This window comes from Cnephaeus nilssonii (assembly GCF_951640355.1).
Source record: "Cnephaeus nilssonii genome assembly, chromosome: 24".
In the NCBI taxonomy this organism is placed as follows: domain Eukaryota; kingdom Metazoa; phylum Chordata; class Mammalia; order Chiroptera; family Vespertilionidae; genus Cnephaeus; species Cnephaeus nilssonii.
In genome coordinates this window covers 4,187,301-4,211,856 of record NC_137095.1, presented here as the reverse complement: position 1 = coordinate 4,211,856, position 24,556 = coordinate 4,187,301, and the positions used below count along the sequence as shown (strand labels likewise).

The 24,556-nt window shown below is 66.9% G+C and overlaps 1 protein-coding gene across 2 annotated transcripts; it reads right to left on the bottom strand.

Moving 5' to 3' along the window:
• Positions 1 to 735: 735 nt before the first annotated feature.
• Positions 736 to 24,163, bottom strand: ACSBG1 (acyl-CoA synthetase bubblegum family member 1). Of its 2 annotated transcripts, XM_079763865.1 has the most exons (16): positions 23,894 to 24,163; positions 23,198 to 23,365; positions 19,980 to 20,078; positions 19,229 to 19,329; positions 13,256 to 13,479; positions 12,826 to 12,914; positions 12,460 to 12,580; positions 9,386 to 9,466; positions 9,151 to 9,300; positions 8,740 to 8,916; positions 7,710 to 7,891; positions 5,102 to 5,332; positions 4,304 to 4,521; positions 3,161 to 3,300; positions 2,642 to 2,888; positions 736 to 1,381 (listed from the first exon to the last, which is right to left on the bottom strand). In XM_079763865.1, exons 2-16 carry the CDS (start codon positions 23,245 to 23,247, stop codon positions 1,305 to 1,307), a joined length of 2,187 nt encoding a protein of 728 aa, XP_079619991.1. In that variant the 5' UTR covers positions 23,248 to 23,365; positions 23,894 to 24,163; the 3' UTR covers positions 736 to 1,304. The 2 variants fall into 2 exon arrangements, with proteins under 2 accessions (XP_079619991.1, XP_079619992.1); XM_079763866.1 differs by lacking the exon at positions 19,980 to 20,078.
• Between the last annotated feature and the right edge of the window lie 393 nt (positions 24,164 to 24,556).

The following is a 24,556-nucleotide window of genomic DNA, read 5'->3' as shown; positions in this document are numbered from 1 at the left end:
TGTGAATGACTGAGGAGGAGTAGAGACGACGGAGCCACGAAGCAGACGAGCAGTAACCGTCGGTGGACAGACAGGTAATACATTGGCCACAGAGACACAGACGCGGCGCTGGCTCGGTACTGGTCACCTTGAGAGTCCTCCTGAGCTTGTCACCAAGGGCAGGGCCCGGACACGCGGGGCATCGCGGGGAACCGCTCTGAGCTGACGGACACGTCGGACGTGACGTCTGACCGTGCGCGGCCACACTCCGCTGGTCCCGCTGAAAGGCCTGACCACGCTATTAACTTGATCTTTCCATGGCCGCCCCCCTCCCTTCCCCGAGCACCGCCACCAGGAGGCGAGGTCGCAGGGCAGCAGGCGGCTGTGGGCGTGGCTCAGCCCGACCCCCTGCGCCCGGCATGGCGTTTCTAAACCCTCAGGTGCCGGGTCACCATCTCATCGACAGCCAGCCACGCGCCCTTGCCCCTCGCGTAGCCACGCAGACCTGTGCTTGGCAGGAGGCGCCCAGGTCCCGGGGTTCCCTGACGACACCCCCGTCTGGGTGCTTTCAGGCTGGGCCCCGGCTCACCCCCTTCCCTGTATCTGCTGTGTAAGCTGCTGCTTCCGCTTTACTGGCTGCGAACGCCTCGGCTCACACTAATGAATAAAGAGTTCCAGAGCTGACTGCGTGTGCTCTCTCCCTCTCCCTCTCCCTCGGGGCCTGGGGTGCTGGTGCGGCCCTGGGAATGACCGCTTCGCTGGGGTCCTGAGCGGCAGGGGGCCGCGTGCGGGCGCCCAGGGTCACTCGTGCCCGCTGTACACAGTCCTGGGGGCTAAAGACCCTCCACCCCGCACGGCTCCCACCTGCTCAGCCGAGAAAACAATCGCCAGGGCCTGCTGACAGCTGGTTAAGAAGTTTAATGTCCAGGACACACGTTAAGGGCACAGGCAGCAGCAGCTCTAGGAGCGGCCGTGAGGGCGAGTGCGTGGGGAGCCCCGGGCAGGAGTGATGGGCTGGCCGCCCGGCAGATTCCGGAGGGAGGGAGGGAGGGAGGGAGGGACAGCGAGGCTTCCCTGTGGCCGCGGAACAGAAGCCCCCCCCCCCCCCACCAGCTGCTATTGGCCCTTCAGTGCTGGAAGGGAGCCGGTCTGTCACCTGAACACACAGCGACGCCGAACACTACAACTACGCACATGGGAAGCTTCTCGGGACGGCCAGCTGCCTGGCCCGCGGCCCGCGAAGGTGGATGCCGGCCTCACAGCCGGCCAGCAGCCCCGCCCGGCCGCAGAGCAGGGGGGCCGGAGGCGCTGGGGGCCCGGCACCTTCACTCCAGGTAGAAGGAGTCGATGACGTCCTTGTACTTCTCCAGGACCGCCGGCCGCTTCAGTTTCATCGTGGGGCCTGGACGGGGAATGGGAGAAACGCGCGTGTGAGGGGTCTGAGGCGTGAGGTCAGGATCCAGTCACGAGTCCTGTACCCGGAATGAAGCCACACCGCCCGGGAGCCGGCCCCCAAGCCGGCCGAGTGACCTGCTCCCCACGCGGCGGCAGCCCGTCACTCCAGGGAGCGGCCGCGAGACCTTTCCCTCCTGCACGTCCGGGCCCCTGACCCCTGACCCCTGACCTGCACCCGTCTCTGATCTCCGTGCACTTGAATAAATGACTCAAGTGGCCCAATGAAGACTATAGGTCTTCCCGGCTCACGGGCCTGTGTCTGGGGCAGCCACGGAGAGGCCCCGGTGGTGCCACACCCCGAGGGGGCGTGGAAGTGGCCCTGCAGGTGGCCCTGCCCGCTGACACTTCCGGAACCCCGGAGACCCCAGCCAGCACCGCCGGCGAGCTGCTGGGCGGTGGACCCGCAGAATGACCCGCAGCGCCTGCGCCCCGAGCGGCGGAGTTCTACGTGACACGTTGCACAGCAGCGACGCGCGTGCCCGTCCTCAGCACGGGACATGATTCTCTGCCCCCGAGATGGGGACGGGGCGCCTGCTGAGAGGCCTTCGCCACCCCCGGGCGAGGCTGGGAGGGCGCACCAGGGCAGGGGGACATGGCCGATTCGCGGCCCGGGAGCTGGACGTCCCCTCTGTGCTCGCTCACGCTGGGCCGTGTCACCGGAGCCGCCAGCCCGAGTCATTTATGGAGGCTGCTTAGCGAGGACACCTGTCTGGCTGGCTGGCCGCGCTCAGTGCTGGGCCAGGCGGCCAGCCGCGCCAGGGACGCGCTCCAGCCTGAGGTCCGAGGGCATCTCACGGAGGCGGCCCTGCCAGCTCCGCGCCCTGAAACGCCCCGAGACGCTGCAGGAGCGCCTGCCGCCCCCCCCCCCTGAGGCCGTGCCACGGGCCCTTCCGGTTCTGCGGGCCGCGTCCCGAGGGCCTTCACCCCGACCTGCCACGTGGGCTGACGGTAGGTTTCGGGGTCTCACCCACGAGAGGCAGGCGGCCCCTGGTGATCTCAGGGGGCAGGGGTCCCACAGCCACCGCCGTCGGATGTCACCGGTTCAAACTAACAAGTCCCAGCCCAGGCCTCGTCCCTGTGAGCAGTGTCCTCCCACGTGCAGGAGGTGGGCGCTGGCCACCCCAGCGCCGCCAGGGACCTCTGCTTCCCGCCAGGCACCCCCCCCCCGCCCCCGGAACAGGGGGCCATCAAAGCAAAGCCAACCTACCCAGCTCGCCGCCCGAAATGGAGAAGTCCCGCTCGAGGATCGCCCACTTCTGGATGTGGTAGGGCCGGGCGGCCGCGTTCCCGTTCACCCGCCGGATGCCCTCCTCGATGGCCCGGTACACGGCCTCGTCCCTGCGGCCCACGATGTCCGACACCCGCGTGGCCCTGCTGCCCACCCGCTGGCAGAACTCCACCGCCTGCTCCGTCAGCGTGTCGGTCGGGTCGCAGGTGTCCGGGTCCAGCGTGCACTGCGAACCGGAGGCCGTCAGCCCGCGCCTGCCCCACGGGACGCGGCCGGCCCGGAGGAGTCGCTGCTGGAGCCGGGCCCGCAGCTCCCGCCTCGTCCAGCAGCCGGAGCCGCGCCTGCTGAGCGGTGGCTGGCCGATGGCCGGGGACAGGGAGGCTGTCCCAAGAGCGTGTGCCACCCGCACCCCCGGGGGCAGAGGGCAGAGGACGGCCCTGGGGACGGCTGCCCGGTCCCGAGCCCGGTCCCACCCCAGCATGCACTGCGGGGACCCACCTTCAGGGTCAGCAGCATGGACAGGAACTTCCTCTGGTCCCCGATCAGCACGGCGCTGCTGATGAGCGGCAGCTCGGTCTTCACGGCCTCCTCGATGGGCACCGGGGGCACGTTCTCCCCGCCCGCCGTGATGATCAGTTCTGGGGGGGCGAGGCCGGGCCCGGCTGAACCAGGGCTCGCACCTCGGCCACCCAGCTGCTCTGACCCTCCCCCTCCCCCTCCCCCCTGCTATGTCCCCCCTCCCTGCCTCTCTGAGCGACATCTTCACCCCTGCAGGCACTGTGCCACCTGCCGTGTGTCAGCCACTCACTTCACCCTCCCCACAGGCCCTGACGGGAGGGAGCGCGGCCTTCCCATTTCACAGACGAGGAAACAGAGGCACAGCGCGGTTCAGGGACTTGCCCGTGGCCACGGGCAGAGCTGCCTTCAGCGCAGCGCCGTCCAGAGCCCGGGCCCGGGCCCAGGCGTGCCCACACGGCCCTCCGGGACGCCCCTCCCTTCTCCCCACTGCCCACAGGCCGCCTGCTCGGCCAGGACCAGCTCCGCGGCCTCCAGCAGCCGGCCCGCCTCTCCCCGTCACTACCGCTCCTCTGCGCTTTCTCGTCCGGTGTCTGCCCTCGGCAGGTGCCCCCGTCTTTCGAGTGTGCACGGGGCCTGCGCACGGGCCAGCGTGGGGCCTGCCGCTCTGTCTGTCCTCTGAGGCGGCTTCCTTCCTTAATAACGACCCTCGATCAACTCGGGGACGCTGTCCGCCTGTGCCCGTTCTACCCAGTTCAGCGAAGGCAAGCTGGTCCCACTCTGTGCACGGGCCGGGCTGACCCCGGGCCTCGGGCAAATGGGAAAACGCTAACGTTTACGTGTTCAGAGGTTCGGCAGAGACGCCCTGGCTTCTCGAGGGAGTCCGAGGCCCAGCTCCGCCGTCTACCAGCTGGGCGTCCCCAGACGAGTTCCTAACCTCGCTGGCTTCCTCATCAGCAATAAAGCCCTGCCCATCACGGCGGTGGCCCCTGAGGACGCACCGCTCTCGTGCGTGTCAAGGTGGTGGCCCGGCCCCCCACCCCTCACACCTTTGAGACGCCCTGTGATGGAGAGGAAGCCGGGGTGTAAATGGTGGTGCCCGCCCCCGCCCCCCCCCACACACACCTTTGAGACGCCCCGTGATGTAGAGGAAGCCGTCGCCGTCCAGGCGGCCGAGGTCCCCGCTGTGCAGCCAGCCGTCGGCGTCGATGGCCTCGCGCGTCTTGTCCTCCATGTTCAGGTAGCCCATGAAGACGGTGCGGCCCCACATGCAGATCTCGCCGATGCCCTCCGCATCCTGGTTCACCAGCTTCGCCCGGCAGCCGGGCACCACCTTGCCGGAGCTGGGGGTGGGGGTGCCAAGGGCAGAGGCCTGGTCAGAGGGACCCTGTTCCTCCAAGCCCGGGGATCAGCCCCCGAGGGCCCTGGGATCCCCAACTTCTCAGTCTGCACTGAGGGCCGGAGGGTGTCCCTCCCAGGCCTCTTGTACTCTGCCAGGGGCCTGGCGCTGAGAAGCAGGGCCAAGGAAAGGGTTTAGTGAATGAATGAATGTGCATGTCCCGGATGGGACGGCTCAGGCTCGGGGACAGCTGAGCAGGGACGGGGAGGCAGTTAAGCCTGAGACATGGCCTTCACTCGCTTCTCAGCCCTGACTGTCCTCTCTGCCCACCGGAGGCCGGCCCTGCCCCAGCTCCCACCCCTGTGGCGCCTGCGCCCTCAGCGATGCGGGGCACCTAACACTGTGTGGGTACGAGGAGAACGCCTCCCCGGAGCCCTGCTCTCCACCACAGACCGGGGAACACGGCAGAGACCAGCTCCCCGGGACGGGGACCCCACAGCCCGGGGCCGGAGCTCCGAGCCCCAGGCAGCGGGGGGGACCCCGGGGGTGTGAGCGGGGGTGGTGCGGGCACGGCCCACGCGTACCTGTACAGCCGGAAGTTGCAGGGGCTGGACATGAAGTGGGGGCCCGAGGTCTCGCTGAGGCCGTAGCCCGAGTACAGGCGGATGTCGAGGCCCAGGAAGAAGCGCTGGGTCTCGGCGGCCATGGGGGCCGCTCCGTAGAAGCTCTTCTGACACTTGGCGAAGCCCAGCGCCTGGCGGACCTTGGCCAGCACCAGGTGATCCGCCAGCCTGGCCGCGAAGGGCTTCAGGTCACTGCGGGGGAGGGGGGGGCAGGGCCACAGAGGAAACAACACACACGCACTCTCACTAAAGTGATTCTCTCTCATCATCGATGTTTCTCTCTCTCTCTCCCTCACCTTCCTCTGAAATCAATAAAATTTTTAAAATCAATAAAAAAAATTGTGACGATGAGCTGAGACCCTCTCTCGCGGGCACAGGGACCTGGTGTTGGTTTTTACTGTCAACATCCATTGTGGGCTCCCTGACCCAGCGAGGGGACTGCCTTCCCGCCTGGGGGCCTGGCCCCTCCCGGCCCCTTCGGGACCCCGCGCTTCAGGGCCTTCTGTTCCGAGTGTCGGTCTGTCTGGCTTGGATCGGTGCTGGGGATGGGGCGAGGAGACTGGGGTGTGGATGATTCGGCCCAGAAGGAACTGCGCTGGGAGCCCCCTTCTCCTTCCCCCGTCCCCCGAAGCCCCAGGCCCCTCACGACACGGAGGAGGGTCAGAGTCAGAGGGTGGTGGCAGGTTCCGGGCCCGCCAGGCACCCTGAGCTCAGTGGGGCCTGGCTTCCTCACACGTGCTCCCCTCCGATCCCGGAGAGGGGGGGGGGGCGCTATAAGAGCTTCAGGGCCCTTTTTATTTAAAAAATAAAAAGAAATGTGGGTCCTCAGGCCCATCCCAGACCCTTTGCCGGGGCCTGTGATTAGAACATCTTCCGGATGCGCCTGAACTCAGGCTGGGCCCTGGTCGGGGCACGGACAAGGATCACCCAACGAATGCATCAGCAGCCGATGTTTCCTTCTCCCTCCCACTCTCCTCTCTCTAAGTCACAAAATAGCCCTGGCTGGTGTGGCTCAGTGGATAGAGCGTCAGCTTGCGGACTGAAGCGTCCCAGGTTTGATTCAAGGGCACACACCCGGATTTCGGGCTCGATCCCCAGTGGGGGGCGTGCAGGAGGCAGCCGATCCATGATTCTCTCTCATCATGGATGTTTCTATCTCTCTCTCCCCCTCTCCCTTCCTCTCTGATCAATAAAAATATATATTTAAAAAAGTCACAAAATAAACCTTCAAGAGAAAGGGTGGGTGTTCATTGGGCCACACTGGCCCGGCCTGTTCTCTCCTGACTGCTTGGCATGGAGGCCGAATCCATTAGTGGACAGTTTACCTACTGGCCCTGCCTATGAACATGCCTGCATACGTAGGGGCAAACACGTCTCGAGCCAGGACACAGATGGAGCTGGGTACAGGCACCAGGCCACCAGGAGTACACACGTGCAGAGACTGGCAGCAGTCACGCCTAGACACCCCTGGACAGACGTGTGGGAAAGCCCGTAACTGCACCGACATGCACGTCCGCTTCATGCCTGCGCATAGGACGCGCAGGTGCAGGCACGTGCACACGTCTCATGAGCCGGACACCAGCCATGGAAGTATTTCTAACCCGGTCCCGACCCTCGCAGCACCGTGTGGGGGTTAAAAAGCAACTGCGAAGTCACGGGGAGGCCGGGAGCCTGGAAAGCCCACCCCTGGGGCCCCTTCTCCCAGGAGGGAGCGCGTCCAAAGGCTGACGACTCCTGTGGGGCCTGAGAGAGGGCGGGGCCTGGGAGAGGGCGGGACCCCTGTGGGGCCTGGGAGAGGGTGGGGCCTCCTGTGGGGCCTGGGAGAGGGCGGGGCCTCCTGTGGGGCCTGAGAGAGGCGGGGCCTGGGAGAGGGCGAGGCCTCCTGTGGGGCCTGGGAGAGGGCGAGGCCTCCTGTGGGGCCTGGGAGAGGGCGAGGCCTCCTGTGGGGCCTGAGAGAGGCGGGGCCTGGGAGAGGGCGGGGCCCCCTGTGGGGCCTGGGAGAGGGCGGGGCCTCCTGTGGGGCCTGGGAGAGGGCGGGGCCCCCTGTGGGGCCTGAGAGAGGCGGGGCCTGGGAGAGGGCGGGGCCCCCTGTGGGGCCTGGGAGAGGGCGGGGCCTGAGAGAGGGCGGGGCCTGAGAGAGGGAGGGGCCTGGACAGGGCGGGGGCCCCCTGAGGGGCCTGAGAGAGGGCGGGGCCTGAGAGAGGGCGGGGCCTCCTGTGGGGCCTGAGAGAGGGCGGGGCCTGAGAGAGGGCGGGGCCCCCTGTGGGGCCTGGGAGAGGGCGGGGCCTGAGAGAGGGCGGGGCCTCCTGTGGGGCCTGAGAGAGGGCGGGGCCTGAGAAAGGGTGGGGCCTGAGAGAGGGCGGGGCCTGAGAGAGGGCGGGGCCTGAGAGAGGGAGGGGCCTGGGAGAGGGCGGGGCCTCCTGTGGGGCCTGGGAGAGGCGGGGCCCCCTGTGGGGCCTGGGGAGAGGACGGTCTCCTGCACAGGCTCCCAGCACGGATAGGGGTCAGGGGTGAGGGTGAGGGGGGTAGTGGGAGCGCGCACACGAGGCTGTGACCCCGCCCTCCGTACCTGCTGGGGCAGCTGAGGTTGTGCTCCAGCATCACCGACATGGCCCACAGGAGCATCTTGCGCCGGATGAAGCCAGACTGAGCCACCACCTCCTGGATGCGCTCCATGATCTTCTCCCACACCCGGGGCACCCCCATGTGCGACGTGGGCTCCACCTCCCGCAGCGTGTCCACCAGGCTCCCCTGCTCGCCGCAGAGAGAGGCCGCTGGTTAGAGCCGGCGTGACAGGAGGCGGGCGCCAGGGTGGGCGCGCACCCAGCTCAGGCACCCTGCTCCCGCGCAGACAGGCGCCCACGCACCCGCCCGCATGGCAGGGCTCAGGCTGCGGCTGCTCTTTCCTCCAGCAGAACCTGGTACTGCTCAGAGGTCACTCCTGGGCTAACTCAGAGGCCACATCCGCCCCCTAAGCCCGGGCTGGGTCAGGGGTCGACATGTGACCCCACCTGGGCCAATGAGAGGCCGGGGGAGCCACCTGGGGCTGGGGGATTCCTGGTGCTAAAAGGCCCAGAGCCCTAAGCGGTGTGGCTCAGTGGATAGAGCGTCGGCCTGCGGACTGAAGGGTCCCAGGTTCCATCCCGGTCAAGGGCACATGCCTGGGTTGTGGGCACATCCCCAGTGGGCGGCGTGCAGGAGGCAGCTGATGGATGTTTCTCTCTCATCGATGTTTCTGACTCTCTCCCTCTCCCTTCCTCTCTGTAAAAAATCAATAAAATATATTTAAAAGAAAAGAAAAAGACGGGCCCAGAGAACAGGTAGCGGACGAGGCAGGCGCAGGGCGGTGCGGTGCAGGGGGGGTGGGGGAGGGGCATGTGCGACCATCTGTGCGCCCTCTGAGGATGCTCCTCGGCCGTGGCCCACAGAACTACTGACTGGACTTCCCTGCACGGAAGGTCATCAGAGTTCCTCCTCGGCTGACACAGGATGGGGAGCCGGTGCAGCCCCAACGCCCGCCCGGGGCCCGTGAGCACACACACGCGGGTTGGCCCCGGCACACATCCGGGAACCCCCATGCGGGCAGAGGGCAGACTGACCTTCAGGGCGTCGGGCTGGGCGAAGCAGACCTGGGCCCCCCACTGGATGCCCGTCCACAGGTCGTAGATCTGGGCGGCGATGTGGCTGAGGGGCAGGTAGCTGACCACCACCTCCTGCTGGACCTCGGCGGGCTGGATGCTGCCGGCCTGGCTGCCGTACCGAGCCGTCCAGGTGATCTGAGGACGATGGGGGGCCGCAGGTCGACACGCCACCCGGAGGTGCTCACAGCTACAGGGGCCGGGGCCTGGGCTCCTTCTTTGGGGGACCCCTGGAGTGTTTGCCCCTGGGCTTCTCTGCAGGAACCCCCCATGGGCAGCCCCCCGCCCCTGTGCGGGGCTCAGGGTGGGCCACAGACGGAGTCTGCCCACACCTCCTGCGCCCAGCCCCCCCCCCCCCCGGGCGCGGCCTACGTTGTCCTGACTCAGCATCACGCCCTTGGGGCTGCCCGTGGTGCCGGACGTGTAGACCAGCGCGCAGCACTGGTTGGGCTGCTGGGTGCTGAGGACGGCGTCCAGGTCCTCCTCGGGCACCTGGCCCCCCAGCTCCATGAGCTCCTCCATCTGCGGTGGGAGAGAGCGGGGCCGGGTCAGCTGGCGGCCCCGACGCCCCACCCCCCACTGCCAGGCGCCCAGGCCTCTCCCGTACCGTGTACACGTTGGCCACCTTCCCCACAGGAGGCTCCCCGTACATCACCACCGCCTTCAGGTGGGGCAGGTCTTGCCAGATCTGCGTGACAGAGACACGGAGTTCCACGGAGAACAGGAAGGTGGCCTCCGGGGAGCGGCCCGTCGCTGGGGGCCTGTCTGCCGGGCAGAGGCTCCGTGGGGAGGTCACTGGGCTCCCCATCAGCCTCTGACCCACAGGACACGGGCCTCCAGGCAGCTTTCCCTTCGAAGGACGTGAGTGGGTGGGGCAGCGGCGGGGGGGGGGGGGGGAGGACTCTCTCGGGGGGACGGTGTGCCCGCACGGCGAGGCGGAGAGGGAGCAGGAGAGAAACAGCGCAGGTGCCTCACGGGCTCGGGTGACGGAGCCGAGCGGGGGAAGCAGGTGGGCAGGAGGCGACAGGGATGTCGATGGCAACATGTCACCCCATCCGCCTTCCTGACATCGTTAACAGGACGCACATTGTGCCGTGGAGGGTCTCGCCTTCAATTGGTAAAAAAACACAACCTTGGCCGGCGTGGCTCAGGGGTTGAGCGACAACCTAGGACCCAGGAGGTCAGGGTTCGATTCCCGGTCAGGTCACATGCCCGGGTTGCGGGCTCCATCCCCAGTGGGGGGCGTGCAGGAGGCAGCCGATCCAGGATCCTCTCTCGTCACTGATGTTTCTCTCTCTCTCTCTCTCCCTTCCTCTCTGAAATCAATAAAAACATCTTAAAAAAACAGAAACACAACCTGGGTGGGGCTCGATCAGACAAACTATTCCCACACCGTGATGCTGACGGCCGCCCCCACCTGCTCTGCACCGAGGGGGGGTGTCAGGTGGCACAGCGCCCCCTGGAGGACAGAAAAGAAAGCGAAGGCGAAGAGGCCGTTGCTCATGAAATAATTAATTCAGGCAAACGTCGTGAGCGGAGTAAGGCCGACGGGACGTCACGTGGACGAGCGTGTGGCACGGGCACCCACGAGGAATTGCAGCATCTCCGCCTGCCCTCACCTGCCCGGCGAGGTGGTGCCAGGTGAGGGTAACAGCACCACCTGCAGGGAGCTCCCGCCCACGAGGTATGTCCTGAAACGCACGGCCCACGTGATCTCCGGGCACAGCCGGCAGGGAACTGCGGGTGTGGGAGGCTGGTGACCCGGATTCTGGAGGATCTCACCCACGAGCCCGCGTCAGCTCCCGGGGGCGGGGGGGGGCGGTAGAGGGGGTAGGTGCTGGATGCAGCCTGGGGGGCCCACACCCTGAGTTTCTGAAGCAATGGGTCTGGGATGGGGCCTGAGGACCCACATTTCTTTTTATTTTTGATTTTTGATTTCAGAGAGGAAGGGAGAGAGAGAGAGAGAAACACCCAAGATGAGAGCGAATCACAGACCAACTAACTCCTGCACGCCCCGCACTGGGGATCGAGCCTGCAACCCGGGCATGTGCCCTGACGGGGAATCGAACCGGGGACCCTTCAGTCCGCAGGCCGATGCTCTACCCACTGAGCCACACCGGCCAGGGCAGGGGACCCCCCTTTCTAACCAGCTCCCAGGTGGTACCGAGGCTGCTGGTCGGGACCACACGGGTCTGTGGCTTGAGGAGCAGCAGGTGGGGCTTTGATTTGAATTCAGACACTGAGACACACTGGGGTGGGCTGAGGTCCTGATCGCAACGCCGACGGAGAGAGACACGGGTGTCTCACGTGGAAGGGGGTTTGCTTGTTGGACGTGACACGGTCACTGTGATCGTTTACGAAAAGTGTCCCTTTTCTGAGATGCACGTTGGAATTTTCAGGGTCGGAAAGGGCGCTGTCAGAGGTTTGCCCGCAAATATCTCAGCACAAAGAGTGCACGGGTGAGAGGGGTGACGGGATGTCACGCCTGGCTATTCACCGGGGGATCGGCACACCCGGGCCCCCTGTCCGCCTCTGTGTTCGCCCGGAAACCTCTGTAACAGCTTTAATCCGGGTGATTACCAGGCGCGGCATTTCCTGATCCCGGGCCTCGGCTGCAGCTGCCCACGGGCCTGGGAGGGGGCACGTGGGTTAGAGCTACATCGGTGAGGGGGTGCTGTCTCCCCGAGGGATGGAACACAACTTCCTGGGGTCCCCTGAAGCTCTTACAGCACGCCCCGGCCCCCGGGATCGGAGGGGAGCACGTGTGAGGAAGCCAGGCCCCACCAAGCTTGGGGTGCCTGGCGGGCCAGGGACCTGCCACCACCCTCTGACTCTGACCCTCCTCCGTGTCGTGAGGGGCCTGGGGCTTCGGGGGACGGGGGAAGGAGAAGGGGGCTCCCAGCGCAGTTCCTTCTGGGCTGAATCATCCACACCCCAGTCTCCTCGCCCCATCCCCAGCACCCATCCAAGCCAGACAGACCGACACTCGGAACAGAAGGCCCTGAAGCGCGGGGTCCCGAAGGGGCCGTGAGGGGCCAGGCCCCCAGGCGGGAGGCAGTCCCCTCGCTGGGTCAGGGAGCCCACAATGGATGTTGACAGTAAAAACCAACACCAGGTCCCTGTGCCCGCGAGAGAGGGTCTCAGCTCATCGTCCAACAGACCAGAGCCCTGCGGCTGGGAGCTGGCGCCTCGCACACGCATGGGGCGTGTGGACGGGGCCCGTCAGGAAGGCCTGACACGCACGAGGAGGCAGCACCCCTCCAGGCGAGACCTGCGAGTCCCGAGTCCCGCTGGCTCAGGAGGCTCCCAGCTCCCGCCGTGTCCTCTGCAGACGCCCCGACACAGCCTCCCTGCGGCCCCCTCGCCCCATCCCTGGGAGTGAGACTTGACGGCCCAGGGTATCAGGGCCATGGGGGCACACGACCCTTCCCCGGGGCACGGGACCCCAGACCGCGGGGCCTGGCCCTGAAGTCACAGAGGCGGCTGGCTGAGAGCACGCTTCTCTCTGGCCTCAGTATTCTGATCTGGTAAATGGGTCTGTGAGTGCACGGCGGGGTGTGTGTGTTTGGCTGAGGATGAAGGGGACTCTGCAAGGGGGGTGGGAAGTTCCCTGCAAGCTAAGCTAGACGTCCCCGAGGACCCCCAGTCTCCAGCCCCACGCCTCCCCCTTCCCCCCCTAACCTTCAAGATCTTCTCCAGCTGCTTCTGTGCGTCGACCACGATGATGTTGGCGCGGCTGTCCCGGGCGATGTACCGGCAGGCCTCGGGGGAGCTGGTGGTGTAGATGCCGGTGACGATGCCTCTGCAGGGACCGGAGGCCTGTGTCCACGCCGGCTCGACAGCCCCCCTCTGCCCAGCCCCAGCCCCACGGAGCACCATGGCCAGCCAGGCAGGGCTCCCACAGACGCTCGCACAGCTGCCCAGGCAGAGGGGCCCGGGAGAGGTGGGGTGTTGGGGAGGGGTGGGGGCCTCTAAAAAGGAATAACCACCTTCTCTTCCCTCCCTGCCCACCTCCCGCCCCGGGGCTCTGCCCTGCCCGCCGCTCACCCTGCAAACACCGTGCCCACAGCCGAGAAGAACCACTCCGGGGAGTTGAAGCCGAGGATGGCCACACTGTGCGCACGCTCCAGGCCGAGCTCCAGGCGGGACAGACAGACAGCCAGGTCAGACGACGGGAAGGGTCTCCCGTGGCCGTCACGACCCCTCCGAGACCTCCAAGCCCAGGCCACCCGCTGGAGCAGGCCTGGGGCCCGCCCCCCAGCCCCCTGCTGCCCCTCAGCCCAGCACCCGCCTCCCAGCCCTTGGCTTGAATGTGACCACACACGCAAAGCCCCTATCAGGTGCCTGCACCGTGAGGGCTCGGTGCACGGGCCACCCTGTGTGGGCCCAGGTGCCAGTCACCGGGGAGAGGCCTGCGGGCCCAGCGAGGGGGGGGCGAACCCTGGGAGGGGAGGTCGGGTCTCCCTCGGGGCCTCACCTTCAGGAAGCCCTTGGCGGCCCGGCGGGCCTGCAGGTAGTACTGCGCGTAGGTGACGCGCTCCCAGGAGCCCTGGCGCTTGTAGCCCAGCGCGGGGAGGTGCCCGTACTGGTCCAGGGCCCTGCAGAACATCTGGTGCACCGTGTAGGCGCGCTGCTGCGGGCAGCTGGGGTCCAGGCGCAGGCGGACCCGCCCGTCGGCCTGCGTCGTCCACAGCGCCTCCTCTGCAGGGTGGGGAGAGCGCAGCTGGGGTCCCCTGGCCCCGTGCTGTCCCCAGCCACCCCGGGCCTCCCCTGGGCAGCGCGGCCCGCCCTCTGGTCCCAACGACGCCTTGGGCACTGGCCGTGGGGCTGGCAGGCAAGCCGGGGGGGCTGCCTGGAGGAGGCGGTGGACAGCCTCGGAGGGCAGGCACGGAAGAGGGAGCAGCTGGAGGCAGGCGGCCTTGCCCCGTCCACCAGCTACGAAGCCTTTGCTCAGCAGAAGTCTCTCAGGTTCACACTGACCATCTTTTTTCAAAACCACAACACAGCACCTCCTTGTTCTGAGGAGCCAAAGCGGTTCAGAAGGGATGGGCTATGCAAGGGGCAGGCCGTCCTGCGCCCGCCCCTCCAGGCCACCACACGGACACGGTGTGCGTCCATCCGGCCGACAGAAACGCACGCGTGGGGCGTTGGGTTTCATTCTGCGGCCGCTGCTTTCTTCTCATCCGAAGCGGGGAAGGGCCCTGACCGGTGTGGCTCAGTGGATAGAGCGCCAACCTGCGTACTGAAGGGTCCCAGGTCCCAGGTTCGATTCCGGTCAAGGGCATGTACCTTGGTTGCAGGCACATCCCCAGTAGGGGGCATGCAGGAGGCAGCTGATGGATGTTTCTCTCTCATCGATGTTTCTAACTCTCTATCCCTCTCCCTTCCTCTCTGTAAAAAATCAATAAAATATATTAAATTAAAAAAAAAAACAAGGGGGGAAGGATTACATTCCTGCTGTTAGCTGAGGGCAGCAACCCCGAAGCCCTCGGGGGCCAGCTGGGGAGCGCACCCACGTCCTCATCAATAATGGAGGACGATCAATAATGCAAGAGCGCAGCGACCCAGGGCGTCCATCCGTGCGGCTCGCGGTGACACGGGCCTCAGGCTCGCTCTCGGGCCCTGGAGACATGCCTCGTCTTTCTGCTTCTGAGACAGACGAGGAACGGGGCCCGCGCACTAGGGAAGGAAGCCACACGCAGGGCAGTGGTGACCGCCGGCCCAGCGGTGCCGGGGAGGCGGCAGGGCGGGCGGGAGGCCGGGGGCGGACAGCACAGGCATCCAGGGAAATGACAGTCACCTGCGATCTGGGTGTTTATTTGTAATCACCTGGTTTTTAAAATACTGGCTCACAGTTTTAAAATAAGTATTATGTGCCCTGGCCAGTGTGGCTCAGTGGATAGAGCGTCAGCCTGCGGACTGAAGGGTCCCAGGTTCGATTCCGGTCAAGGGCACATGCCCGGGTTGTGGGCTCGATTCCCAGTAGGGGGATGTGCAGGAGGCAGCCGATCCATGATTCTCTCTCATCATGGATGTTTCTCTCTCCCTCTCCTTCTCCCTTCCTCTCTGAAATCAATAAACATATACTAGAAGAAAAAAAAAAAACAGTATTATGTGGAAAGAAAAAAAACGAGAGAAAAAAAAATTCCGTGGACCAAGTCAAACACAGCCGTACGCCAAAGCCTGCATCTTAGCCTTGTGTGGGTGTGCGTCTCCCTCGCGATGGGTGTGTGTGGGCAGGACGCCGCGGCCTGGCCTCACCGTTCACTCCACTTCCCCCGACACTCAGATCCAGCCCCCAGCCGCCTCCCGGGCTCCCAGGAGGACCGGTTTCCACAGGTGGCTTCGTGGGTCAGAAGAGACCATTTACACGGAGTGGCCAGATGATGATGATCTCTGAACGCATAATAATCCGGCCACTCAGTGTCTATCCTATAGAATAAAAGGCTAATATGCAAATTGTCCCCTCGACCGGGAGTTCGACCAGCAGGCAGGCCAGCCAACTGCCCGTGTCCCCTCCCCCTGGCCAGGCTGGCCGGACCCCACCCATGCACGAATTCATGCACCGGGCCTCCAATATATATACACACACACACATACTGAGTGGCCAGGTTATTATGCGTTCAGAGATCATCATCATCTGGCCACTCAGTGTACATCTGACAGGCGTTCTGGACAGAGCTCCTTCATCTCATTCCTTCTGTCCCATGATGGACCCCCTGAGCCACAGGCCCTGAAGGCAGAGCCAATGGCTCCCGGGTCCTGAGAGCAGGGTCCAGCTCAGGGCAGAGGTCAGGGCCCTGCGGGGAAGGACACGTGAGCCTCTCCCCCCGCTCACCCAGGAGGGCTGGACCGAAGGACCGCGTGTCCAGGGACCAGGCCGCGGCCTTCCCCCAGTCCTCCCAGGCTGACGCCCGTCCTGCCTGCCCGGAGGCCCTGCCTGCCCTGTGCTCTGGCAGGAGTCCACTCCGCCCAGGCTCAGGGCCTCCTCCTCGTGCCCGGGGCCAAGCCCCCCGTGGGCGTGGGAGCTGCGAGGGCAGCGAGGTGGGGCTTTCCCAAGGCCCGGCGTGCACTTTCTGCCCTCTCTCCCTCCTCCCCTCCCTCCTGCTGCCAGGCCTGCCTTATCAATCGCCCATTATGCGGGCGCCCAGCAGGCAGGGGCCCTGGGAGAAAGGCGGCCAGGCAGAGAGAAGCCCTCCGAGGACGAGGATGGAGGGGAGCGGGGTGCTTGCTGTGCCCCGTGGGAAAGGCCTGGCCCGCTCCCATGCAGAGCAGGGACGCTGGCCCGGGACGGGGGCTCTCGGGACGGGGACAGATGTCTCGCCCCGGCGCCGGGACCCGGCCCCTGTGTGCAGAGGGCCCAGGCCAGGCTCTCCGGGGAGGAAGGAGGACAAGGCCGGCCTGGCCGGAACAGTCTGTCTGGACCTTGACGGTGGAACGGGGTGTACCGGCTCCAAGGCTGTGGCGTCCAGGGACCCCCAGCTGCTGGCCTCCCAGCTGCTCCCCGGAGGGTCAGAACTCCGAGTGCTGGCCGCTAGGCAGTGACCCTGGGCAGAGCCCGCCCTCCCTGGGCCTGCGTCCCCAGCTGAATTCCACCGGATGGGCCGCGGTTTCAGCTTTCTGTCCCCACCCCGGGCCTGGACCCCCGGGTGGGAGCTGAGCTGGCCGCACCGCTGGCGAGGACGGAGCCTGGGAGGGAGGCGGGGGTCCCGGCTGGAGCCTGCGGCGGGGGCGCCCACACTTGCTGTGTGTGCACAGGCGGGGCTCCTGAGGGACAGGCAGGTGAGGACCCCCGCGGAGTCTGAACATCTGGGCCCCATGGCCCCTGCCTGAGACCCAGCCATGCCTGCAGTCCCCGCCCCTCGACGGGGTGCCCCGCCCCCAGGCCCCGGGACCTTGCGAGCTCTCTTCACTGCCCGCACCCCCTCAGGCGCCTGGGCTGCAGCCATGTCCTCCTGGGCACGAGCCCGGCGGCCTCCTGCCCTCTGCCCTGCATCCAGCATCCGGGCCCCGGCCCAGAGTGTGACCGGACAGAACTGGACGTTCTGATAGGAAAAGGTTTCTACCAGGATCCCCGAGGCCCCGCTTTCTCTGGCTGCGGGGGGGGGGGGGGGGGGGGGGGAGGGGGGGAGGGGGAGGGGGGATGAGGCCTTTCCCACCTGCCCTGTCCCCTCCCCTGGAAGCTGCCCTGACCGTGGGCTCTCCCTGCCCCCCAGCCTCGGGCTGTGAACTGCCCCAGGACCAGGGGAGTGCCCGCTCCTCCCAGCCAAACCCACCAAGCCCCGTGCCCTTGAAGGGTGCGTTCGGGAAGGCGGCAGCCAGGGCAGAGCCGGCCGGCACATCCCTTACCTCACTGGGCTGCGGGCCAAACTGGGCCGAGCTCCCAGTGGGGTGGGAGTGACTGGGAGACGGGAGACGGGGTGGGAAGCCTGCAGACCTCCGGGCCCAGGCCCAGCAGCTACTCTGCCCCATCCCCGCCCCGTTCCAGCTGGGCTCACGCTCAACCTGGACGGTCTAGAGAGGAATGTGTCCCGGCCAGCACAGGGCTGCCTCTGGGGGGGAAAGGGGGGTCAGATCCTGGCCGCCCTGGGGCCCGATCCGTGGGGCTGCCCTGGGGAGAGTGGCCACCTGGGGCCAGAGCTCAGGACCCTCGAGCTCCCGGGGCCCTCGGAGATCTGGGGACATGCGTCCGTTAGCAGGCAGGGCCTGGGGGACCCCAATCCAGGCATCTAGGTCCCCCAGAGGCAGCGTGGCCACCACGAGGAGACCCCCCCTCGAAGGAGCTGCCTGCGCTGAGAAACCCCTGACCCTCTGAGCTCGGGTTCCCATCAAAGGAGACCGATAAAGAGTCCCCCGCTTCCATCCCCCCCCCTGCTGCAGGGCATCCAGGGACAGCTGAGAGGAGCTCCTGGGCCTGGGGTGCAGGCCCCTCCCGGCCCCCCCCCCCATGCTTCTCTGGGGCTCAGGGGACGCTGAGCTCCCCCCACACTTCCTGCCCGAGTGGCCACCACGGGGCCAGGACTCCGAGCGCCAGGGCTTCACGTGTGCCAGGCCCCGGTGCCCCGGCCACCGAGTGCCGGAAGGAGCCAGAAGCCTGCGGAGCCGAGCCAGGGCGCGGGCGGGCCTGCCAGAGGTGACAGCGAGAGTCAGGAGGTGCCCGGGCCCTGGAGGAGGACGTGGGAGGCCTCCCGCCTGACCCCCACCCCCCACCCCTTCCCCCGCCCCCTGCGGAAACCAGTCGGTCCTCCTGGGCCCAGCTCCTTCCTTGTCTCTGGGGGCCGGTGGGAGTGACAGGTGCGCCCACCTGGGAACCACCCCTCAGGCCAGGCCACCGAGACCTCGGCTGGGAGAGCACAGCCTGTCTGACGGCAGCTCAAGCCCCACGGGGGGCGGGGGGGGGGGGAGGGACGGACATGTAGTCTCCAGGGAGCCAGGTGGCCTGGTCACCCCTTACGCCCCCGGTGCCCAGGCTCCTCACGACAATGGGCAGGGGCCAGTGCCTGCTCCCACCCTCCGGCCGCCGTGCTGTGACAGCGCACAGGGTCCTACTGTCCTGTCCCCCCCAGTTCGGCCCTCGGAGCCCAGAGGGGAGGCCTCGGAACGCGGCCCGGCCACTGCCCCTTCCTCCTGCCCGGTTCTGGCCCCCTGCCCCGTTGGGAGACCCTGGGCACCGGCCTCCCAGCTGGCCAACCCCCACCCCCAAGCCCAAACCCGTCTAAAAACGAGGCCACGCCAGGCGTGCACAGATCGCAGGGCATGCTACAAAGCGCACGGCCAGGTCCAACGCTGCCCGGCACGCAGCGCCCACTCCCGGACCGGCTCCCACCCCAGGGAGCGGGGGCGGCTGACGGTCAGGCTGGGAAAGCCACAGCTGGAGACCTGGCACCTGGCGGAGCTCTTCTCCCCGACCCCCAGGTGGCAGGCGGGCGGCCGAGGACAGCGTGGGGCTGGGGGGGGGGGCGGGGGGTCAGAGACAGTGACCCCGGGCCGCGCTGTTCCCATTCCCTAAGCTCCCGCTGTTGCTACAACATCATCGTGCAGCCAATGAAAGCCAATAAAGGTGCGATTATCCGACGGGAAGGTCAGGGAGAGAGCAGGTGACTCAGCCGCCAGAGCCAGCCCTGCCCGCGGCCTGCCCCTCGCCCCAGTGCCCCGCTGGCAGCGCCAGGGCCTGGCTCACCGCGCCGCCTCGGGCCTCAGCCCCGCCCCGGTGAGCGCCCGGCTCTGCCGAGGCCTCAGCTGCCCAGCCCTGCCTCTCCCCGTCCTCAGCTTCTGGAAGACACCTTCTCCCACTACCTTGGTCACGCTGGCCACGGGAGGGTGTGGTGGGGAGTGCCCCTCCCCGCCCCCACGCCCTGCCCTGAGGCTCCCTGTCTTCTTGCCCCAGCGCAGCTGGGTTCTGCATCCAGCCGTCCCGCCCGCCCGCCCGCCCGAGGCGCCCCTGACTCACCTGCGGAGTTCGGCTGAGCATCGTTTGCCTTCTCCGGGGACGAGAGGTCGAGAGCGTGGCTTAGGGCCTCTTTGGAGAGTGTGTGCCCGTCAGTGAGGGAGCTGGCGGGTAGGGAACAACGGTGAGCACCGGCAGACACGCATCCGGGCCGGCTGGTCCTGCTCCACGCCTCCCAGGGGGCGTCGGTGGACCAGACCCCCCGGAGCGGCAGGGGCTTCGCCACCCACCCGGCCTGTCCCTGCAGGTTCTCAGGGCTCAGCAGGAGGAGAACTCGGCTGGCCCTGCTGTGCTGTGCTGTGTGACTCTGGGCAAGTGCACGGCCCTCTCTGGGCTCGGTTGCCGTCCCAAAGGACACCAATGGCCTGGCCCTGCAGGCTCGGGGCTGGGCGGACTCCCCGCCCTTAACCCCCCACACGCTCCGGGGCTCTCAGGGGTCCAAGCAGGCCCAGTGGGGCCTGTGGCTGGCCCTGTCTTCACCCACAGAGAGAGCATGGGACCTGGAGGCCTGGCCCCGGTGGTGACTGGGCCTCCCTGCGCCTGGCCCGCCACGACGGGGCCCACCCAGCCTCTGTGGGCGAGCAGGTGGGGACCAGCAGGCCCTCAGCACGGGGCAGGGCTGCGGCCGCACCAGCTCAGGACGCGCTCGGTCAGCGTGTGCACAGCCCCCGGGGGCTTTGGGCTCCAGGGACACCTGTCTGTCCGTCTCTCACAGGGGGTGGGGGGCCCCCTTCCCAGGCAGCGGGCCAATTACCTGCTTCTCGCATGCGGCCTCGCGCCTCGCAGGGACCACGCGTGCAAACTAAGTTTGCAGACACACCTGGGCCCGCCGGGCGGCAGTCTGCTTAAGAACCTGAGGTGAGTTTTAAAGCAGAGACACCAGGAGGTTATGAAGGGAGAAGGGAGGGAGAAGGAGCCGAGTGGGGGGCCGAGCCGTCCCTTCCGGGGAACTCGGGGAGCAGGGCCTGGCTGAGGGGCTTGGTGCTGCCCTGCTGTTGCTATGGAGACCGGCGGAGGGGATGCTGCGGGAAGGACAGGGAGGAGGACCAGGCCTGTTTCTGGGGGAGGCCTACGGTGCCAGCGGGGGGCACGGGGGGCCTGACCGCGTGGGGACAAAGCTGCCAAAGAGCCGAGTGCGGGGCTCAGCCAGCCGCGGGCCCGAGGGGACATACACAGCGGGCTGCGGGTCCCGCTGTGAGTGTCCGGGGCCATGTCCGCGCCCCATCTCGGCCCGTCTTCAGGACCGGCTGGTCGCAGGGCCACCCCAGGGCTGAAAGCGGCCGACCTTTGAAGTCAGCAGCCGGGCAGCCACCCTCCAATTAGCGGAGGCCGCGGGCTGTCATCACGTCTCCTTCCCCTTCCCCTTCCTCACACACAAGCCTGTCTTTAACCCGCCCCCCCCCCCGCCCCCGTCAGAGGGACAGGCAGCGTGTCTCCCTCTCCTAGTCTGTGCAGCTCCACAAGGACCAAGCGAACAGACGGCCGCCCGAGGAAGCCGAGGCCAAGCACCTCACCTTGCTTGCTGATGGGGAGACGGCTGCTGGAGCCCCTTCTCAGGGCGTCTGGCACCCCGTCCTGTGGCTCAGACACGGCCGCTGCCCCTCCCCTGCCTGCCCTGCCCGCCCTCAATGGCAGGTGAACCGCGGCCCCTAGCTGTACCTCGTGTGACAAAAACACCTCACTCACCCCTACGATGGCCCACGGGGTCTCCCCCAGCCTCTGCCGCATGCCTCACGGAGAGCAGGGCGCACCCCGCCTCCCAGAGGGCCCACCCCCCAGCCTCTCCCTCGAGGCCCTGCAGTGGGGTACCGCCATGCCCACCCTCTGAAACGGAACTCACTGACCGCCCTGAGACTTCCTGCTCACGCAGGGTCACCACCCACCACAGACCGGCTGCCCGGCCCCTCACCCCGAGGCCCCTGCCCATGCGTCAGCACGGGTGCTGCTGGTGGCGTCCCCGTTCGTAAACCCCCTCGTGTTGCTAATGGTCAGCTCCTCGTGCTGGCCCCGCTTTGCAGCCTGCCGGGAACCGATTCCAGCATGTCATCATTACAAGAGTTTCATCAAAAGGTTGGTGAAGCTTGGGGGGCTCAACAAGGGCTGAGCCACATATGCAATTACCTGTTGGAACGGCTATGGCACTTCCGCCCAAAACTGAATAGGATAATCGTTTGCTGCCAGACAGCTCAGGGCATCTCAATCTGCATGTTATTGCCTCCTGTTGGCCAAACACCTGAACAGCTGCAGGCTATTCCCCAATCTGACACTGCTTCTGTAAACCCTACCCTCTGAAGTGTATTATCGCCACCTGGCCTTAGGACAAATTGTGTTAATAAAAAGCAAGGGTCCTGAGACAAGGAGAGAGTCTTTAGCTCCTTTAGCGGAAGCTCCTTTGACCCCCAATGCCTTTCAAAACTATCTTTCATCCTTGGACTCCTTGAATCTACGCGCAGCCCCTTTCTCCAGATTGCTGAACCCTTTGTAAAGCTGGGACAAGAACCCCGGCAGCAGCCGGCCGGGAAATTAGACGGCCACGCTGGACGGCCATGCCTGTGGGGACTGCAGGTTCCCACGGAGGACCTGCCTCCACAGTGGCGCCCAGGATGTTTCCCTCCGAGAGAGGCACCTGTGTTTGGGGGCAGACCCTACTGTCCCGACACCTGAGGGCACAGGGGCCTCTCCGAGTCTTGCCGCTGTCCGGGGGCACCTGGCCGGTACATCAGCCCGGCAGGTGGGGTGTGACTCGTCACCATGGTCACGACCTGTCAGTGGGACAGGCCCAGGAGGGCTGCCTCTCAGGACACGGAGAGCCTCCTGAACAGAGCGCAGTGCCTGGAGGCAGGCGGCGGCCTGGGCATGAGTCCCCCCTGTCCCGAACGACAGGGACCAGTAATGGTGGGGAAAGGGCCCCAGGAGGCGGCCCTGCCTCCGCTGTCCCCTCCGTGGGAGGAAGGAGGCCGAAAGGGTCACCTTGCTGAGGGCAGGGTCTGCACCCGCCCAGCGTACACCCGGTGAGCACCCTGCCTCCCCTGCATCCACAGAACAAGCCTCCCCAGCACCTGCCCCGCAGCACAGGGAGCAAGCACACACCGGCAGGGCCTGTTTGGGCACATCCGAGGGGCGTGGGAGGAGGAGGAGGCGGAGGCAGCCTGCATGCTCCCTCTCCCTGAGCAGTCTGTGGGGGATGGGCCTCTCCTTGCCGCAACTATGCTGTCAGAGGAGCTGATGGGAACCACTGAAGAAGACAGAACCTGCCGAGCCTCCTCCAGCCCCTCCTCCAGGAAGCCCTCCTGGATTAACCCCAGCACCCTCTCGCCCTGGGACACTCAGGTTTGGCCTTTGAAGGCCGCCTGTGGCCGGGAAGCTCCCTGAGAGCAGGGCCGGGCCTGCCTCAGCTATGTCCTCTGCCCGAGCCGTCGCTGAGGGGCGCCGAGGGGGGGCTTGGTCACATGGCTGGATCGAACCTTCTCGAGTCCCCACAATGTGCGTGGCCCATCGTCGAGGGACGGCCTTTTCCCCGTGAGCCGCTCAGGGATGGGAATCCATGTCCCGTTTTATTTCTGCGGCCCTTTCTTCCCATCCGGCCCTCAGTGGCCAGGCCGGCCACGGCTCCGTATGCAGTAGGTGCCCAATAAATGCTTTCTTGCAACAACACACGGCATGGAGGCTCGCCGTCGGTGGCCTGCCCGGGCTCACAAGGCGGACTGGCTGTGTGACGTGGGCAAGTCACGGTACCTCTCCAGGCCTCCGTGTTCTGCCTGCATCTACAGCGATTGTGGGGACACACCACCCACAAAAACGCTGAGGGGAGAGTCAGCCCTCGGGGTCCCCGGCGGACTCCCACGGGCCTTTGGGAAAGCGCGTAGAAGGAAATGCTCTGGGGAGACGAGGAGGGGACCAAGTGTGCGAGGGTCAGGCGTTGCCCGGCCCGGCGTCCGCCCTGCCGGGGCAGCGAGGGGCCTGGTTCCTTACGCGGTCCTCAGGATGGAGCCGGCGCCCCTGAGCAGGAGCACCTCTGGCATGGTCCCCGGGGGCGGCGCACCCCTCGGGCCGCCCGGGCGAGAGCCTCAGAGCGCGCGTCCTGGAGTCCCCCGGGGCAGCGGCATCAGCCCCAGAGAGGCCCGGTGCCACCAGGCCGCCCTGCAACAGAGACACAGCGTGAGTCACGGCCCGGCGGCCCGGCGTCGCCCTCCTCCTGCCGTGACTCACCGGGCCGGCACCTGTCATTTGCTTCCTCCTGAGCCCACGGGCCTCGCAGGAGGGGGCGGCTGGGGCGCCCTCTCTGTTCCCCAGGCCCCACTGCCTGCCAGGACTCCCCGCACCACTGGCTGCCCCCCTCCCCGCCTCCTCCCGTGACCAGCTCCAGGTCCTGCCTTCTCTGCTTGGGGGCAGTTGGAGGGGGACCTGCCCCGCCTGCACGATGGAGACTCTTTCCAATTGGGGGGGTGTTGCCCCCACACTCCCCGGTCCTGAGGACCGAGCAGGGAGAGAGCATGCCTGGGCCTGGCTCTCAGCGGCAGCCAGGGTGTGCGAGATGCTGGCCCGGCCTCTCCCGTCCCCTGCAGGGGACCCAGCCCCTCCTTTCTCAGTCTGCATGCTGTACTGGCCCGAGGACCCCACAGAGGACTCGGGGGGGCGTGCCGGGGGCCTGGCTGCCCGGGCGCTCACCTTCCTCCGCGCGGCCAGCAGGCTCGGGGCTCAGCATCCCCTGTGCTCTCAGCTCCGGCTCGAGTGTGGGCGCTGCCAGCCCGGGCCCAGGCTCCAGGTGAGGAGACAGTGGGCTGGGCGAGAGGGGACCCACCCCAGATGCCTGGGGCTGCCCGAGAGGTGTGGCTCCGGATACCTTTGACCCACCTGGCACGGCCCCGCTGCCCACCTGCGGGCCTTACCCAAGAGGGACCTGCTGGTGCGGCTGGGAGAGGCGCTGGCTGTCGGCCCTGGCAGAGCCGCAGGACTGTCGCCGCCACGGGGCCTCCACCTGGAGCCGCCCCGGGAGCCGCCTTCCCTTTTCCTTACTAACTGCACGGACTGCGCCTGCTCCTCGCATCCTCGCACGGGCAACCTCCGTGTGGGCTTAGTGAGCGACCCGTCCCCAGACGAGGCCACAGCCCCGAGACCTGAGGCTTGTCCGTGCCACACGCCAGAGCTGTCCCCTGTTTGCATCGTAAAACTCAGCCAACCGTGTCACCCACGTCCCGGGGAGCCCCTGCCATGGTAACAGACGGCCCAAGACCGCGCCCTTTGCCCCGGTGCCCCCCACTTCCTCCCGCGGTGCAGGGTTGTGGCACGAGACCTGCACCCTCAAAAACCAGGGGCCTGCTTCCTGGAGCC

What these genes read in the sequence shown, in the direction of transcription:
- ACSBG1 (XM_079763865.1), bottom strand. Translation starts at nt 23,247, where the DNA reads ATGCCAGAGGTGCTCCTGCTCAGGGGCGCCGGCTCCATCCTGAGGACC. An exon ending in GGCTCCATCCTGAGGACCGC is followed by an intron (nt 20,079 to 23,197) that starts GTAAGGAACCAG and finishes AACTCACCTCAG; the next exon opens with GTTCTTAAGCAGACTGCCGC. An exon ending in TGCTCAGCCGAACTCCGCAG is followed by an intron (nt 13,480 to 19,228) that starts GTGAGTCAGGGG and finishes CCCACCCTGCAG; the next exon opens with AGGAGGCGCTGTGGACGACG.